The sequence below is a fragment of the Protopterus annectens genome, chromosome 2.part1, assembly GCF_019279795.1.
Source record: "Protopterus annectens isolate FY-2018-M chromosome 2.part1, PAN1.0, whole genome shotgun sequence".
NCBI lineage: Eukaryota > Metazoa > Chordata > Ceratodontiformes > Protopteridae > Protopterus > Protopterus annectens.
This window is the reverse complement of record NC_056729.1, coordinates 1,796,847,560-1,796,866,707: the sequence shown is the minus strand read 5'-3', so window position 1 is coordinate 1,796,866,707 and position 19,148 is coordinate 1,796,847,560. Positions and strand designations below refer to the sequence as shown.

At 39.9% G+C, this 19,148-nt stretch overlaps 1 protein-coding gene across 11 annotated transcripts in view; it reads right to left on the bottom strand.

The window, feature by feature from the left end:
• Nucleotides 1-19,148, bottom strand: part of HSPG2 (heparan sulfate proteoglycan 2) — a 2,126,006-nt gene that overhangs the window by 675,499 nt on the left and 1,431,359 nt on the right. For 9 of the 11 annotated variants that reach the window (XM_044063227.1, XM_044063230.1, XM_044063231.1 and 6 more), the window contains 3 exons: nucleotides 14,171-14,320; nucleotides 5,740-5,862; nucleotides 3,005-3,154 (listed from right to left, as the gene is read on the bottom strand). In XM_044063227.1, coding sequence (XP_043919162.1) covers nucleotides 3,005-3,154; nucleotides 5,740-5,862; nucleotides 14,171-14,320 — 423 coding nt within the window. The remainder of the gene's footprint in view (nucleotides 1-3,004; nucleotides 3,155-5,739; nucleotides 5,863-14,170; nucleotides 14,321-19,148) is intronic. The other 2 variants (XM_044063234.1, XM_044063236.1) reach the window with 2 other exon arrangements.

The window sequence follows — 19,148 nt, the reverse complement described above, 5'->3', positions numbered from 1 at the left end:
TCCACTTCATCTAAGTCCCCAAATAATTTCCCCCCTATGTTTGAGATTAAACCTGTCTCCACAAACTACATACAAAGGCTTCTATCCAAACTTAAACCCTGCTCCAATGCACCTGACAACATCCCCTCTTCCTTTCTCAAGTCTGCTGCCGATGGTATAGCTCTCCCAATTAGTATCCTAATTAATAGATCTATAAAGGAATCATATGTCCCTAAACTCTGGTGTTTTACCTTTATTCTTCCTCTCCACAAGGGAGGCAAAAACACTAATATTTCAAACTTCCACCCTATAGCTCGTCTCTCTCCAATCTCCAAAATCCTAGAAAAAATGCATCCACCTCCAAATTATGCCTTTTCTGACTAAAAAACAACTTCTTACCCCTACCCAACATGGCTTCTGACCAGGACATAGCACAATAACAGCTCTACTCTCATTCTTAGAAACTGTCAATCAAGCAAGAGATTCTGGGAACTTAGTATCCACAGTGCTCCTTGATCTCTCTAAAGCATTCGATACTATTTCCCATAAGCACCTTCTAAGTCATCTATCAAACCTAAATCACTCCCAAAACACACTTTCCAGGTTCTCAAGCTATCTGTCAGATGGATATCAGGCTGTGAAATGGAAAAAAGGCACCTCACCTTTCTTACCCACTCCTACCGGAGTACCACAGGGGTCCATCAATGGATCAATGCTGTTTAATATCTTTATCAATAACTTTCACTCTGCTATTCATAATGTCAAAATCATGCAGTATGCAGATGACTCTACACTTGTCTGCTCTGCATCTAACCTCGCTGAACTCCTATCTAAAACTCAGACTGCCTTCTTAGCTACTGAGATCTGGATGTGCCAAAATCACCTTTCTCTCAATGCTAACAAATCTAAAATACTACTATTCACTCCCTCAAAATCTTTCTCTGTTGATAAAAATTCCTTCCAAGTCCTTAGCCAAAACAACTCTCCGATCGAAATTATTCCCTTTGCCAAACTACTCGGTGTAACTATAGACTAACACCTCAAGTTCGACATCCATATTCAGCAAAATATAAAAAAACCCCACCAAAATCTAGGTATGCTATACAGGAACAACCACATCCTCTCTACTTCTAGCAGGCATACTCTGGCCTCTTCTTACCTCCTTCCCTCTCTTCTGTATGGTGCCCCACTACTAACTAACCTATCCTCTTCCATCACTTCCAAACCTGAAAGCTGTTATAACAAAATTTCTAAATTTGCCACCAAAGCCAAACATTCCATACATCACTGTGTTACCCTCTAATCCCTCAACTGGTTAGAATTCACAAATTACCTGGACTTCCTCCAGCTCACTACAGCACATAGGCTAATATTTAATCCAGCCAAATGCCCAGTTCTAACCAACATCCTTCCCCCATACACCACAAACAGAACTCTCAGATCTGAACACCAAAACTTGATTACTATCCACAAACCTAAACATCCTGCTGGACAACTTCTCCTCTCATTCTCCTTAGGTAAGAAATGGAACTCTCTCCCTTCCACAATAAGGAGAATGTCAAATATAAACAACTTCAAAACACAGCTTTACACCTACCTCTCCTCAAAATGGAAATGTAACTGCATTCTCCCTGCCTAGAACTCTTTAATGAAAGCCCCTGGGAGGGTATTCTCCTGAGTTCCCAAGCACCTTATAGCTGGCTATAACCTTCTATAGCTAATTCCCATACGATCTCTTACACTCTGTAAATATTGTAAATAGCTTTTGACTTTGACTTTAACTGTGTGAATTTGTTAAAATGTATCTGCACAATATTTTTCCAGTATGTGTAATATTGCTCACAGTTTGTACTATCTGATATGTATTTGTAGCTGTACCCTATTTTTATTGGACTGCTATCTTTACTGTAATCTGTTTCATGGAGTTTTCTCCCCGGGCCTCCACTGAAAATGGGATCTCTGGGCCCAGTGGACTTCCCCGGTAATCAAACTGGAAATAAATAAATTAATAAAAGAATGGAAACTGGTTAAACAATGTTGAACAGGAGAGACATAGACTGCCAGAACATTTCCTAAAGAGAATCTCTTTCTCTAACTTTTAAAAGTAGCTCTTCTGTAAGGTCATTTCAAATGAAAGAGCGTGGGGCAGTGCAAGAGTTATTACTACCACAGCAAGGACTGGGTCGTTGTATAAACTACTGCCTATCCCGGGCACAGCCGCTGGGTACATCACACCTTGACGTTTAACACGTAAAAGATGGTGCAGCGGTCAGAATGTTGGTTTTATTACTCAAAATGGAGACAATAATCCAAAGTACATACCTTACTTCATGTCATTAAGGTTTGGAAGAAGATTTAGTAGGAGGGCAGAGGAAGGAAAGAGTTAACTGTAAATTAAACAAAATTTTGTTCTGAACAGTATTTTTATAATATATGACATATAATGCATGCTATAAAGTTAAACTTTTTCTGTTACTTTTGTGTCTCATATGGCTACTAAAGTAAACAGGTGCCTCTAAAAAAAATAATGGAAGGAACCACAAAGCCCTTATATGTCTCAGTCTTCATAAGCCTAATGTATTTGACTCTGTCGTAGTTACTTAAGCAGAAATTTCCTGTAGGTTAACCTTAAAAAGAGACATCTGTGTCTACAGGGTTTATCTTGTTAACAAATACAATAAAAATAATGAAGACATAAAAAATATTACGGCAGTTAGAAAAGCATGGTACACAAGAGAACCAAAACAGGGATGTACACATATAGTCATAGAAAGTTCTAGAAGTGAAAGGACTAATAAAACAGGAAGAGGTGTACCTTATAAATTAAGGAAGGGTAAGAGAAAAGACTTAAGTGAGAGAAAATGCAGGAACACATGCAGTACCTTCCCCATCAGCATACAGATCTACAGGTATTACTCCAGCAGGTGTCAAGTAAGTACAATTTCCTAATGACAAGCTGATACATTAAGATTAATCTCAAAGTCAGACTAACTATTCCTGGCCTGTATCACTAGAAGGTACCTACCACTAACGTAAAGGGTAGATCTGGCTTGGGCATATCCTGCAGAGTTCTGAGCTTCACAGACATACTCCGCTTCATCTGAGCGAGCTACCACAGGTATTCGCAGTACTCTTCCTTGAATTACTGCACTTGGGGAAATGGCGCCGTAGGTTCCTGGAAACATAAGCAAAAAATCAATATCTGCTACATGATGTGCTTCTCTCCCTGAAAAATAAGTACAGCTAAGAAAGCCAATATTCTGTTGTCAGGAGAGTATTCACTTTTGAATGCACAGCTGTAATGAGATAAAATCGAAAAAAAATGGTGCCAGTCTTAATACGATGCAACTCTACATCACCATGAAGTTCTGGGACACCAAATTAAGCTGACCCAGCTCAGCAAAATACAATAAATAAATCAATAAACATGCTGTTGGCTGCTGTGCTCCATTTTTACTGTTCTTAAGTGTGCAAATGTATATATTATATACCCCCACACACACATACACACACATATATGTCTGTGAAAGCCCAAAAACTCAAACATTCTTTTTCTCTTGTTCTTCATCCTGCCAGCTGCTTTGAGATCGCAGTAGAGCGGGCTTGGAAATTTGCCCTTTCCTTGCTGTTGTGCAATGCTGGAGTTAGAATATGTTGTTTGCAGAGTATACAGTGGGGCTTGTCCTCCTACAAAATTAGTGTTATTTGTTTTTATCGTTTTAGAGTTGATCTAAAGAGACTGATGCTTTTGTATTCGCTCTTCAGAACATTTAATGTTTGATGATAAAAACATATATATATATATATATATATATATATATATATATATATATATATATATATATATATATATATATATATATATGGGTCTACTGTACTTCATCGAAGAAACACTTCTCTGAAAAAGACCAGCAGACCCACACTTATGTGAAAGAGCACTTAACCGAAAGTGCACTTTCGCGATGAACAGTTCAACGGACCATTAAGGAACACCAAAACAATGTTTTTGCAGCCCCCCTGCACCTCCACACACCCCCTACTCTGAGATCACACTACAGTGGGGAAATAGGTAAGTTCCCTTTTCCCCACTCTAGTGTGCTTCGGTGCCTCAGTGTTCCTTAACGGTTCATTGAACCGTTCTTCGCAAAAGTGCACTTTCTCGTAAGTGTGGGTCTACTTCTCTTTTTTGAAGTGATGTACTTTCGATGAAGAGAAGTAGACCCATATATATATATATATATATATATATATATATATATATATATATACATATACACACACACACTACACACAAACACACACATATATAAATATATATATATATATATACACACACACACACACACTATATATATATATATATATATATATATATATATATATATATATACATAATACACATATAATATACTTACAGGTGTGTGTGTGTGTGTGTGTGTGTGAGACGGATTAACTTGTTTTCCAATATTCTCTGCTGTAACTAGCATCAAAAGCAACTGGTACAAAAGTTTTTGTGAGGCTGCTTCAACAGAAACAGCACAGTTAGGATGTGGCAAAGATTTACAAAAGCTTTTCATTTTCCATGAACATCTAACTGTGCAACAGTTTGATCATGCATTTAATGGATGTAAATCACTGTCATTGTTTTCTGGCAGCTGACTCAACCACAAAAACAAGTGCATATAAACCCTGCAGACTGGGTCTTTAATGTACAAGGCGCACAAGCAGGGTTATGTTCAGTGAATCATTACGGAACTCAACATTTTATTATAGTATTTTATCACAAAGCACAAAACAGACAAAATTCAAAATAAGGAAATGTTAAATAAAAGTTAGGGGAAAACGGCTAAAAATTACACAGTAAATAAAATGTATTAATACATACAGGAATAAAAACATACGGCACGGAGTTGTTCCATCATTTCCTTGTTCTGCCTCTCTCTGGGTTATTGGTACATAAAATATAAAGTCTAAAAACTACCACAGGAATGGAACGATAGGCTTCTTAAGATCCTCACAGATCAATAATGTAGTAGGTACCTATGAACCTAAAAGAAACTCAGCATCCCAAAAGCATGACAGAGCATTCAATATGAAAATATTGGGCCATATTAACATAGAAAGAAGTGAAGAGATGAACTTTTCGTTTGTAGCATTACTCACTGCAAAGCACACCATGCTAATAAGTATGACAGTCCTGTGAATTATAAAAACGTTATTAATGCAGCCTATAAGCTTTAATTTTTACAAATATCAACATTTTATTATAGAATGAAAATTTAATTTTAAACTGAGATTTACAGTAAACACATGCAGATTGTTATGTTGATTGACAGAAAGTCTGGTCCTCAAACCTTCTAAATGGACATGCCGCTGGATGCCGTTGAATTATATTTAGCATATCTACTCTACCAAGACTGAGGTCTGCATTTAGTATCTCCACTATACCAGTGTTACTCAGACAGGCCAGACCATCCAGACTCATCTCAGTAAAGTCAATGACTGATAACTAGAAAAGGGTTCAAAAATCTTGTGGGTTTTTTCTGTAAGTTGTTCACAGACATTTGACAAGCAAACTCAAAAACTCTGCTACCAACAAAAGACATTAAGCAAACAGGCTATAAAGCTAAGAGCAAATCATTAATTGAGAAGTGGAAAATCACTATGGATACCTAAAACTGACTTTTACTTAGTTCATACAAACTACGCTACACTCAACTCTTTATTTAAGAATATCGGTATTAGTACTGAGTAACGTACGTTTCCACTCCAGTGTTGGCTGTGGTGTTCCACTGACGGTACAATGGAATTCAGCAGATTGTCCTTGCTGTACTCTCACGACTGGAGGACTGATGTTAACTGTTGGTGGGACTCCAGCGCCAGCTATGGTAAAGGGGAACAAGTGTCAGTTACATTTACTACATATGGATGATCAGAAGATGAAGCAGCGACAGGAACTACCCCATAAAACAGAATAACACTAGAAAACTGAATTAGACCCGAGAATGTCCCTCCATAACTGCAAAAAAATGCACAGGCAGTGTGACATCTTTAAACTTAGCTTGTGTGCATAACTTATTCAAGTTAATGAATGGTATAAATACTCTTAAACCAAGGTTACACAGTGCAGTGTACTTTATTCTGTTTATAAAAAGCAGTAATACAATGTTACCTTAAGTGCTATCCTTATTTTATCATGCTGACAGTTTGCCACACTATCCCTTACAAAACACCAATTTTTGTGGTTGATAAAAATTTGTCCCAAAAAAAAAAAAAAAAAAAAAAATATATATATATATATATATATATATATATATATATATATATATATATAAATAACAATTGATAATAAATATATTACAAAATGAATTATGCTGGGTTTACAGAAAACTTCATATAAACTTACCGCTTATGAAAAGGTCTACAGTGTCAATTACTAGGCTTACTTTCCTCTCTGCATGATATTACTAGGCTTACATTCCTCTCTGCATGATATCCTCATAATCAGACTAGAAACCACAACTTCTCCCATATTACAGCCAATAGAAAGCCAAGTGACTTCCTTCTACTAAGCCTAAATATTAGAAGTATATCCAACAAAGTGCATGAACTCCATGCCACCATAGACTTGTACTCCCCAGATATAGTCATCCTGACAGAAACCTGGCTAAAACCTCACATTACCAGTGAGCAAATCCTCCCTACAGAGTACGACATACCAACAGTAGACCAGCTAAACAAAAAAGGAGGTGGTGGAGCTATAATATTTAAACAGCATCTAAACATCCAGATCTTAAAATCATCAGCTCCACAAATAGGCAGTGAAGAAATAATATATACCAACCTCAAAATTAACCAAAACAAAACCATCAACATAATTGGATGCTACTTCCCACCTGGCCAAAACATCCCTCCACTAGAAAACCTCCTCAGCTGGTATACCCACCATCTCCCCCAAGAAACTATCATCTTAGGTGATTTCAATATTGACTGGCAATCCTGTTCTGGCAACAATCCAACCCATCATGTACACCTTCATGGCTTCACCCAACTAGTCCAGTCACCAACCAGGATAAATAAAAACTCCAGCAAGCACACTACCCTGGATTGGATACTAGTCAGTAAGAGCCCCCAGTCATATATAACAGGCTGCTTATCAGATAGCCTCAGTGATCACTCCCCAACATTCCTACTCAAAAATACCTATACCAAGCTAAACCTGTCATCTACCGTCAAATACGTAAAAAAATAAACTTTAACCCACTCACATTCATCTCATCCCTCAAAGAATGTAACTGGCATTCTCTAAAGTACCTCAGTCTAGATGACGCAGTTGAATTTTTTAATACTACCTTCCTAAACATCCTTAATTACCATGCCCCCATAAGATTTTCCAGAACCAAAGCACAACCCTTCCCATGGCTACAGAAAACCACTAAGTCAGAAATGAAAAACAGGGATAAAGCCTGGGATCACTGGCACAAAACCAAAACCCCCTCAGCTAGACAGAAATTCCTAGAACTATGCAATAGAGTCAAAAAGCTAATAAAACAGGACAAATTCCAATACTACCAGTCTGCCCTAGACTCCTCACAACACAGCCCCAAACAATTCTGGTCCTCCATAAACTCCATCCTCCACCCAGGTAAAATCAGTACCACTCCTCCTAACATCCCTCACTCCTCAAAAAATATTGCTACCTCATTCAACACACACTTCACCCAAACCATACTATCACTAGCTAAACAACACAACCCCCCTCCCCCTCCAACCCACACCTTCAACTAGTAATCTCCCCACTGCCTTCTCTTTTTCTCCTGTACTACCTCCAACATAAAAAAAACTCTTAACTAAACTTACACCCACCAAAATAGCAGCAGACAACCTCCCAAGTGAATACATACAAATTGCAGCTGATGCTCTGGCCTACCCAGTATCCATCTTGATTAACTGATCTCTGTCAGAAAGTTACGTTCCCACACTGTGGAAAGTATCACATAAAATTCCCCTCCACAAAGGCGGACCCTCCGCAGAACTAACCAATTACTGCCCCATAGCTATTCTCTCTCCACTCTCCAAAATACTAGAGAGATGCATACACTCTCAGGTCTCAGACTACCTCCTTACTAACAACCTCCTTTCCAGTACTCAGCATGGTTCCCAACCAAACCATAGCACCACCACTGCCTTACTCTCCTTTACTAACACTATTCTTCAGCATAAAAACAGAGGCTATCTCTCCTCTGCTACTTTCCTAGACCTATCTAAAGGATTTGACATGGTCCCACACAAACAACTTATCTCTGTCCTCAATAACCTATCCTTCTCACAATCAGTCACCAATTGGTTTCATAGTTACCTGTCTGACCGCCAACAATCCGTTGTATGGCAGAATGACATATCTCCCCAACTACCTGTCTCCATAGGGGTTCCCCAAGGATCCATCCTTGGACCCCTACTCTTCTCTGTTTACACCAATAATCTAGCCTCTGCCACAAAACATGGCACACTCATACAATACGCAGATGACTCGACCATCATCTGCTCAGTCCAGTCCCTACCCAAACTGCAAAGTCACACAGGAAGCCTTTTCCTCTGTTGAAACATGGTTATCCGATGCCCAATTCATACTCAACCCAAACAAAACTAAACTACTCATCTTCCAACCCACCAAACATACTCAAAACAACTCTCACTTTAACATCACAGCAAAAGACAACACCACTATATACCCAACTGAACACACCAAATTGCTAGGAGTGGAAATAGACAATAAACTAAAATTTGACATTCACATATCCATGACCATAAAAAAAGTCCACAAAAAACTAGGAGCATTATACAGAAATAAGCAATTTCTCACCAAAGCAGCAAAGATTTTAATAGCAAATTCCCACCTTATCTCCACCCTACTTTATGCCTCTCCAATATATACCAACCTAAGGCAATGTGATCTAAACAAGCTAGAGACTTGCTACAACAAAATTGCCAAATTCGTCACAGGGGCATCCTACTGTAGTCACCAGTGTCTCTCACTTGCTGAACTGGGCTGGCTTGAACTCCCTCACCTCCTTCAGTGGTATCAACTCTCACTCACCCACAAACTAGTAAACCATCCACTAAATGCCCCATCCCTCCAGAAGCTACTCCAGCCCTATCGCACCACCAGACCACTAAGATCCAGCAACAAAAATCACTTGCAGATCACTAAAGCCAATAACTCTGCTGGTGAAGCACTATTCTCTTGTGCCATAGCCAAATTATGGAACTCACTCCCACCCACAATTACCTCCGTACCATCATGCACCCACTTCAAAACTTTACTAAAAGCACCTAAAAACATGCTGGCTATGCCCTTGCAACTCCCACTCTAATATCATCCACCCCATCCAACCACTACCTTTCTTTCCACTCCACTAACTACCTTGATTATAGCAAGCTCAGATGCTCATAAGCCTAGAACTTATTATACAGCAGGAACTTCTCATTGTAACATTTGTTAATGTCTGTTATGTACTTCACAGATAAAGATTCTAGTTGTCTACTGATGTACTATGTTCTTCATCTGTAAATATGTTGTAAGTAATTGCTATGTTAAATTGTTAATCGCTATGTAATCCAATGTAACTACTGTCTGTTTATTTTACTGTGGAGCTTTTCTACCCGGGCCTCCACTGAAAATCGACCTATGTCCAGTCGGACACTCCCAGTCAACAAATTTAAATAAATAAATAAATAAATATTTTTTTTCCTTTGTCTTTTGTTTGTTTTAAAATGTGAATTATGTCTATATCAAATAGTTCAAAGAAACAGCCTACAGAGAAGCCACATATTAACACAAGAACCAGAATTACGGCACTAGGGATACCAAAACAGCTGGAATGTCAGAGTGTGTACAACCGGCTCTCATAGCCACCTGAATAATGACCCTCACACCTGTATTATGGGGAATTCCCCACCATGAAAACACAAACTGGTTCAAGTACAGAAGAGGAAGGCTTGGGCCATCATGTGCCATGGCAAGCAAAAAAAGAAGAAGAAGAAGAAAGAGGAATAATGATTCTGCTAATGTACACTACACTTTTTTTAAAAAATAACATAAATAACTAATAACTACACACATATTAATTATAGTTTATAGTAGGTTACTAGCTATCTGCCAGCAAGGCATTAAAGCCCAACAAGGTTCCCTGGCTTATGCCACTCAAGAAAGTTAATTTCCTGTGCCTCTGTCGAGCAGGGCCACAGAAGTGATCCCCTGAGGTGAATTCCCTATCTCCCATCCAATCAAGAGTTTTCTTGAAGAGTGCTAATGAGGAGCTTTGTTTGATATAGATAGGTAGTCTGTTCCAGAGTATGGGAAGTCTCTGGGACAGGAATCTATCCCTCCAGCATGTCCTGTTTATTGTGGTGACAAGGTTTCGGTCCCTAGAGCATGTAGCTCGGAGGGATTGGGATGTCTTTAGGTGGAGCATGTCCAACAGTTCTGGGTTTGACATAGCTTTATATGTTAGGCAGAGATACGGTGGAGTAGGCGATATGCTACAGAGTAAAGCTGGAGTTTTTTTGAGACGGTCAGTGTAGGGCATCTGTTTGAGGCCAGTAATCCTCTTTGTGAGGTACTTCTGTGGCCTTTCCAACTTCTGCAGATGTCTTGTGAGGTACATTCCAAAAGGGGCATTGTACTCTATAATGGGTTTAATGAGTGCCAAGTAGAGGGGAACAATGACCTCTTTTTTCCTGGATGAGAAACCTTTTGTGATGAGGTGTGCCACATAGAAGAATTTCCTGACTACTGTGGCGATGTGATTATCAAAGGAGAGACTACTGTCCACCTGGGTCCCAAGGTCTCTTATCACACATTATGCATTAAGTAGACTGCCGTTTATGTGGTAGTACATGGGTACAGAGTTTTTACCAAAGGGGATGACATGCACTTTTTGGCATTGAGCTTGAGGTCATGAAGGTCTGTAGAACAAAATTAATTATGCACACTGCAGGACTTTAGGACACTACAGGAAGAAAAGCAAACATACATAAAGCATAAAGAGTAATGCAATTACGTAAGGGTACACTAAAGGGCAGCACTACCAAATGAGGCACAACATCTGGAATAAACTTCTGTACTTTCTCACTTAATAAAGTGTGTGCTGAGGGACTTGGGGCACAGGTATCTGCTGTGTTGTATGACTAAAGTAAGCCTGAGAAGCAGTACTGTTCCTGTAGTGTGAATTTAATAACATCAGTAAATGGCCTACCTTCTTACTGATGACAAATGCACTATTACAGTATGCTAAACCATAAAGATAAGGTATATTTAAAAACTGCATTCTATCCCTAATGGAGAAATATAGGTCTGGTTAAGTCTCTGTGTTAAGGGAAAAGATCCGTTTGGCCGTTTATTTCTTTATTTCTTTATCTGACATTTGTTAACTGGGTTGGTCTGACTGGGCAAAGCCCTTTTTCAGCAGAGACCCGAGGATAAAAGCTCCAATATTATATTTCTAAACATTAATTAACATAGTTGTTTAAGTATAAATAAAATAAAACAATGTATAACTAAGGTTAACTGTACATAACTAGAATCAGTTTTACATAAGAAACACATTTAATAAAAATAAGCGTACAATTAAATCAGAGATTTATCATCAGGGAAAAACAGGCAAATGGGTATATACATAAATGTTTATAAATAACAAAGTATGATCAGTTATAACTGCATTAAGGAAGAAAAACTGAAGTGAGAATATGAAGTAAGAGAATATTAAAGTATATATTCATAGCTAGTATGGAGTAAAAGAGAAACAGAAGAAACAGTACATGGAGTAAAAGGCGGATAGAAAAGAGACTAGGTAGGAAGGTAGTAAAAGGAGTAGTAAGGTAGTAGCAAAATCGGACAGCATTCTGTCAAGAAAATGGTTTTATAAGAAGTGACTAAAACTTGCAAAGGAAGGTTTAAAAAAGACAATCTATCCCAGAGTTTAAATCCTAAGATTAAATTATAACATGATGATCTATCCCAGAGTTTAAGTCAAGGATAATGTTGAAGGCCTGTTACTCAACAAGTTTGCAGATGACTGTAAACTAGGAGCTATCACTGATTCCCCCCACAACACAAACATCCTACAAGAGGGTCTGACACAAACAAATGATTGGTGTGAGAGCCATGGATTAAAACTCAACATGTAGAAATGCATTATAGTGCCTTTTGAAAAGTTGTTTTCCCACAGTAATTACTCCAATGAGAAAACACCTCTAAGAGTTGACCTGGTAGTTAGGGATTTGGGAACATACGCTGATAGTAATTTGGCCTTCGACCAACATGTAGCCAAGACAGTAAAAAAATAATTCTATGTTGCCCAACTCATAAGCAAGGGTATGTCATCCGGGTCCAAAGAAGTTATAGTACCACTCTACTCAGCCCTTATTAAACCCATTATTGAATCCAGTGCTTCCTTTGGCAGGTACCTAACCAGTCACCTGCAACAGCTGGAACATCCTCAAAGGGTTCTCATCGGGGGAACCTACAGTATGAATTCTCTGTCCCACAATAACTGCCTTACAGGTTACTAAAAGGTGATCTTTACCTGGCACATGAGGCATCCCCAGGCCCAGGTCTGATGGACCTCTTGCAAATTCATAAAACAAACAGCACCAGGAACACTAGACCGAAGTACCTGAACTTTGCCTATAATATACAATAAAACATGCTGGAGAGATTGATACATGTTACAAAGGATCCAAACACTCTGGAACAGATTTCCCATGCATGTGAAGCAGAATTCATCTCTGCCCTTTTCAAGTGCAACTGTAATCACTGGATTGGAAATTGTAAATCCACTTCAAGTCTGACCCCAACTTCTTTGACGGAAAGAGGCTGACAGTAAGCTAAATAATCCCAAACTAACATACTCCCCACATAACCCTTAGCTACCTTCTTACTAACATACCCCCCCAATAACCCTTAGTTACCTTCTTACTAACATACCCCCCACATAACCTTTAGCAACCTACTTACTAACACCCCCACACAATCCTTAGCTACCTTCTTACTAACACCCCCCCACCATACAGGTGTCCAATGTACTTGAGGACAAAACTGGGTTGGGTTCTATGGCTATGCTTATATAAAAACCTAGTGGTTGATAGCCTTGTACAAACCTATAAATCTAAGAGGGTGCACTATCCCAGAGTTTAAATCCTAAGAAGGTGCCCTGTCTCAGAGTTTAAACCCTAAGAGGGTGCAAGATCTTTTAACAGAAAACACAGGTGTAACACCTCTGAAGAACTAACATACCCTGGCTGTCAAAGGATAATTGAAGGTAAAAATGGCTGTTAAATGGGCTCTGACTACAAACAGCTCAACCTAAGATTAAAAAAAAACAAAACAAACAAAAAAAATGGGAACTGGTTAAACAATCCCTAACAGGAAAGATAAAGACCACCAGAACATTTCCTAAAGAGAATCTTTTCCTCTAATTTTTAAAAGTTGCTCTTTTATAAGGTCATTTCAAATGAAAGAGCGTGGGGCAGTGCAAGAGTTATTACTACCACAGCAAGGACTGGGTCATTGTATAAACTACTTCCTGTCCAGGGCACAGCTGCTGGGTCCATCACACCATGATGTTGAACAAGTAAAAGAAGAACTGGTGGAGGTCAGCACTTTGGCTTTATTACTCGAAACGGAGACAATAATGGAAGGAAACACGTAGTCCTTATATGTGTCACTCTTTATAAGCCTATTGTATTTGACTCTGTAGTAGTTACTTAAGCAGAAAAATTCCTGTGGGTTAACTTTAAAAAGAGGCACTTGTGTGTACAAGATTTATCTTGTTCACAAGTATAATAAAAATAATTAAGGCATAAAAATATTACGGCAGTTAGAGAAGTATGGTACACAGAAATCCAAAACAGAGATTTACATGTAAAGTCATAGAAAGTTCTAGTAGTGAAAAGGTTAGTAAAACAGGAAGAGGTGTAATCTTATAAATTAAGAAAGGGTAAGAGAAAAGACGTAAGTAAGAGAAAATGCAGAAGCACATGTAGTACCTTCCCCGACAACCTACAGAACTAGAGGTATTTTCCAGCAGGTGCCAGATACGTACAATGTATTCAAGACAAGCTGATATATTAAGATTAATCTCAAAGTCACAATAACTATTCCTGGCCTGTATCACTAGGAGATACCTACCACTGATGTAAAGAGTAGAGCTGGCTTGGGCATGTCCTGCAGAGTTCTGAGCTTCACAGATATACTCCGCTTCATCTGAGTGATCCACCACAGGTATCCGCAGTACTCCTCTTTGAATTACTGCACTTGGAGAAATGGCGCCGTAGGTTCCTGGAAAAATAAGCAAAACAGCAATAACTGCTACATGATGTGCTTCTCTTCCTGAAAAATAAAAACAGCTAAGAAAGCCAATATTATGTTGTCAGGAGAGCATTCATTATTCAATACATAGCTATAATGAGATAAAACAAAAAAAATTGGTGTCACTCTTAAGAGGATGTGTTCTACATCAGCATGAATTTCTGGGACACCAAATTAAGATGAACCTACCCAGCAAACATGCAATAAGTAAATCAATAAACATGCTTTTAGCCACTGTGCTCCATTTTAATTGTTCTTAAGTGTGTATATACACACAGACACACATGTGTATGTGTATGGATATCCTGGTGTAGGTTGAATTTTACTTTCATTGACATATGCATACAGTCAACATATGTAAGTGATACTCGTCTAGCTGATGTGATGGCTACTAGAAACAAAGTCTCCCAAGACAGAAATTTCAGCGGACACAAATGAGCAGGTTCAAAGGGCGGTGAAGTTAGCTTGGACAAGACAAAGTTCAGATCCCAGGAAGCTACTGGTTCCTGAAGGGGGGGGGTCTCAGCAAAGTAGCATCTTTAAGGAAGGTTTTACACAATCTGTGTAACATCAGGTTAGACTCATGCAGACTCAAATGAAAATTAGATATCGCTGCCAATTGGACCTTAATTGTGGCAGCAGCAGATCCCTGATGGAAAAGTTCAGACAAAAATTCTAAAACTATTGGGATGGATGCAGTGTAAGGATCTATATTCCTTTCTTCAGCCCGGATAGAAAACCTTCTCCATTTGCTAGTGTATAACTTCCCAGTGGAAGGTTTATGTGAAGACGTGAGTATGTGGGTCACAGCAGGTGAAAAATCATGAAGCCTAACTAGGGATGGAATTGGAGCAGCCACACTGTCAAATTGAGGGTGTGGAGGCTGGGGTGAAGGGAGCCTGACATGTGTGTCAAGAGGTCTGGCACTGGATTCCGAGTCCAGGGATCATCTAGTAGATGAGGCCTGAGAAAGGGGAACCAAATCTGACAAGGCCAGTATGGAGTGATGAGAATCATTTTGCTTCCTAACAGCTTCGCTTTCTGAATCACCCTGGATATGAGAGGAAAAGGAGGGAAAGCATAAAGGAGTCCCAGGGGCCAATTGTGAATAACTGCATCTCTCGGTGACTCCCCCGGAGGGGGGGGGGGTAAGGAAAAAAAATAGCTGCTGCATTTGGAGTTGATTGGACTGGCGAAGAGATAGCAGCAATACTGCCCCTATTTGCGGAAGATCTGTTCTGCTTCTTCCTGATTCAGAGACCACTAGTGAGGCATTAAGATTGCCCGGCTGAGTTTGTCGGCTATCACATTGGTTGTCCCTGGGATGTGAACTGCCACCAGAAAGCCATGGGAAGGTATCACCCTCTTCCAAACAGGAATTGTCTCTCGACAAAGAGGGTAAGATCTGGTTCCACCTTGTTTGTTGAGATACCATACCACCGACATATTGTCTGACTGGATTGCTATCATGCCTACAGAGAGAGAGTCGTGAAGTGCTTGCAACACTAGAAGTACTGCTCTCATCTCTAGGACATTGATATGCAGGTGAACCTCATGATCTTGCCATGTGCCTTGGACAGTCCTGCCTAGATAATGTCCCCCCACCCTATCTGGGAGGCATCCGTGGTCACAGTAGTAACGGGTTGGTGAGGAAGGAATGTGGTGCCAGCTGTGAGTTGGTCAGGTTGAATCCACCAACGAAGATGTTCGTGTCTCTGCTGTCGAGACAGAGAGAGTAGGTGCTGAGACAGAGGTCGAGGCCTGAAGGGGAAGAGTGTCAGTACCCTTGTGTGGAGCTGATGAGTGAGACAGCACACTCCTCATTATCTCGAAAGCAAATCTCTCCGGCTCCGAAGACCGCCTCGACTCCAAGGAAACGGAGGAAGTCATCGGCTCCAGAGTGACCGGCTCCAAGACAGATGTAGGATCCGAGCTCACCCTAGCCGATGCACCGAGTGGGAGACTTGGAACCGAGGAGGCTCTGGTCCAAGTGTCTCTGTCGGGACCGACCGGTGAGCTTCAGCTCCTAGATACCACGGACGGCGCCAAAGGTGTCGTAGAGGAAATCAGCTCTGAGAGAGCCTCAAGGGGAGCTGGAATCGAGGGTTCCACAACAAGTGATACCGAACACTCTGGCTCCGAAGGCCTGACACAGCTCGGAGGAGGAACCACAATGGGGGTGGACTCAGGTGGCTCCAGAACTGACTGGGTCAGAGCCAACAACAATTTTGGCAAAGCAGACAACTTCAGGAGTCTGAGCACTACTCTCTCCACATCTTCCTCTGACATGCTCGTGGAGGATCTGGATGACAGGGTAGGTGATCTGGATCTTTGCAGAATTGGAGATCTTAAGGTTGGCGACCAGCAAAGGATCTCTGGACCAGCTCTGATGTAGTTTTTCAGTAGTCAGCTCTGAAAGGCTTGGAGCCGAAACTGAAGTGCCAATATCTACAAGCTCGACTGGCTCTGAGGACAGTGAAGCCGAGGAGACAGAAATCTTATCCAGTTTTGATTGTTTTTGAGGAGGTTCTGATACACTAGTTGGCACCGGAGAATGCCTTTTGGCCGACTTAACCTTTTCTTTTTTGGAAGAATGTGATTTTGAAGAGGAGGTAGAACTCGCTAAGTCTTCCTCGAAGGAAGGCTTAAGCAGGCCTTTTAAAATTAACTTGTTCTTCCACTCCTGGAGAACTCTGTTGCTGAAGGAATGGCAGAACAAACAAGTTTCCTGCAAATGAATGGCTCTGAGACAATATACACAATTACTATGGCCATCCGTAATTGACATCGTCTGGGAACACTTTACACATTTTTTGAAACCCGAAGATTTGTGGTCCTTAGACTCTTTAGCCATAATAGCTAGCTAAGGAAGTAAGCAGGAACACACAGGCACAATGAGGACTAGGTCCTCTAACTTAAGCAGACCTAGCTTAATAGGCTAAGTCGTAAAAAGAAAAGGCCAGAAACTAGTAACAGGCAAGGAAATATCAAACAACACTGCACACAAGCTATATTTCTAACTTTCTAAATTTCTAACTTTCTAAATAGAAATCCAAGGCCCCAAAAGGTGGACCACAGAGAAAACTCTGTAAAAATCAGCAAACACTGCACACAATATAATAGTAAATATAAGCGTGAAAACGCAATGTTAATTAGAATCTAGCACACAGGATACCAAAAAGAAGAACAACAAGGCCAACGGCCAACTAGTTCTCGACAAACTAACTAAAATGAATGATAAAAACACTCCAAAAAGTCAGAAAACACTCTTAACACTACTAACCTCTATCTAGACAAGGATAATTCACTATAGCAAACAGTAAAGTGATAATAATAGAAAAAGTTTTCAACTTAGTCACGGCCAAGAAAGAAGCATTTCTGGACTCGTAGACGTGGCAAACGAGATCTGGAGATTGTACTAGTGCACTATGGGATACCTACCTAGCCACGAGCCAACTATTTACTTATTTACATTTGTTGACCAGCAGAGTCCGACTGGACACAGGTCCGTTTTCAGCTGAGGCCCGGGGAGAAAAGCTCCACATTAAGAATTACTTACATTATACAGTTAAAAAACACAGCATTTAAAATATAGACATTCGTCCAGCTGAGGACATAAGACAAGAATAAAACATAGATGTAAAACAGCTGTAGAACACAGTACAATTTTAAAATATGGTGAGAGATACTAAACATGGTTACAAATGTAGTTGACTACAACTAAGAGACTTTGAGCTTTGTAATAGGTCAAGACCTGAACCCATATGTAAGAATAAAGGCAAGATAGGACTACAGAACATTAACAGGTTTAGCATCAGCATTAATTTTCGGCAGGGTATGAAGTCTAAAATGCACACCTCCCAACCTGTCACAGTAAGAAATCTGGACAAAGCCATAAGGGACAACTGTCCCTACAAACCCAGAAAGTTGACAGAATAACAGGTTTAGCATTAGCATGGATATTCTGAAGGGTACGAAGTAAAAAACACAACAAATACATTTTTTTTCACACATGCAATAAAGTTTAATTATAGCTGCACTGGTGTGTCTGTTGCTTAGCTATGCTTAGCCCAGTTGAAACAGCAATATAAGTTAAATAGCAGTAGACATCCAACATAAGCATAAGTCCAATAGTGTAGCAGTTAGAGTGTACACCTTGCATGTAGTTATTCACGGTTTGAGCCTCACCAAAGCCATTTCCATTTTGTATGTGTAAACATTACAATTTTAATTCATTTGTATATTTATGTAGGAAGTAACTTACATTTCTCAACCAGATTAATGTATTAGGCCCAGATGTGAGGTGGCAGTGTAATAAAGTAGTGAAATCCCCATATAAACACAAGTGCCCCATACAGTATAGTCACACAAGAATAAATGTAATTACAGCACACTGGGGGATGTCAGGGAAGGCAAACAAATGTATATTATGTAATGAATGATGAATCAATTCCATACAGGTGGTAGTCCAATAAAAATAAAACATAAGCAATGCTAAGCATTGCACAGCTATACTAACTGGGTGCAAGCATTGTGTACATATGAATGCTAAGCAATGAGCAGCCCAGCTAAGAGGATTTGCCCAGTGGTAAGCAATGCTGAACCTGCTCCTTTAAGCACTGCCAACCTCAGCTAAGCTCAACATATTCAAAACCATCCAATCACAGCAAAGGGTGGGAAACTGGCCGTACTTAAACTCCGCAGGTGGGAATACAGCTCATAACTGGTTGTAGCTCCCCACTGTAGGCAATATGGCAGGTGTTGGAGAGGGCATGCACTTTCGGGCGTAGCGCTGGGG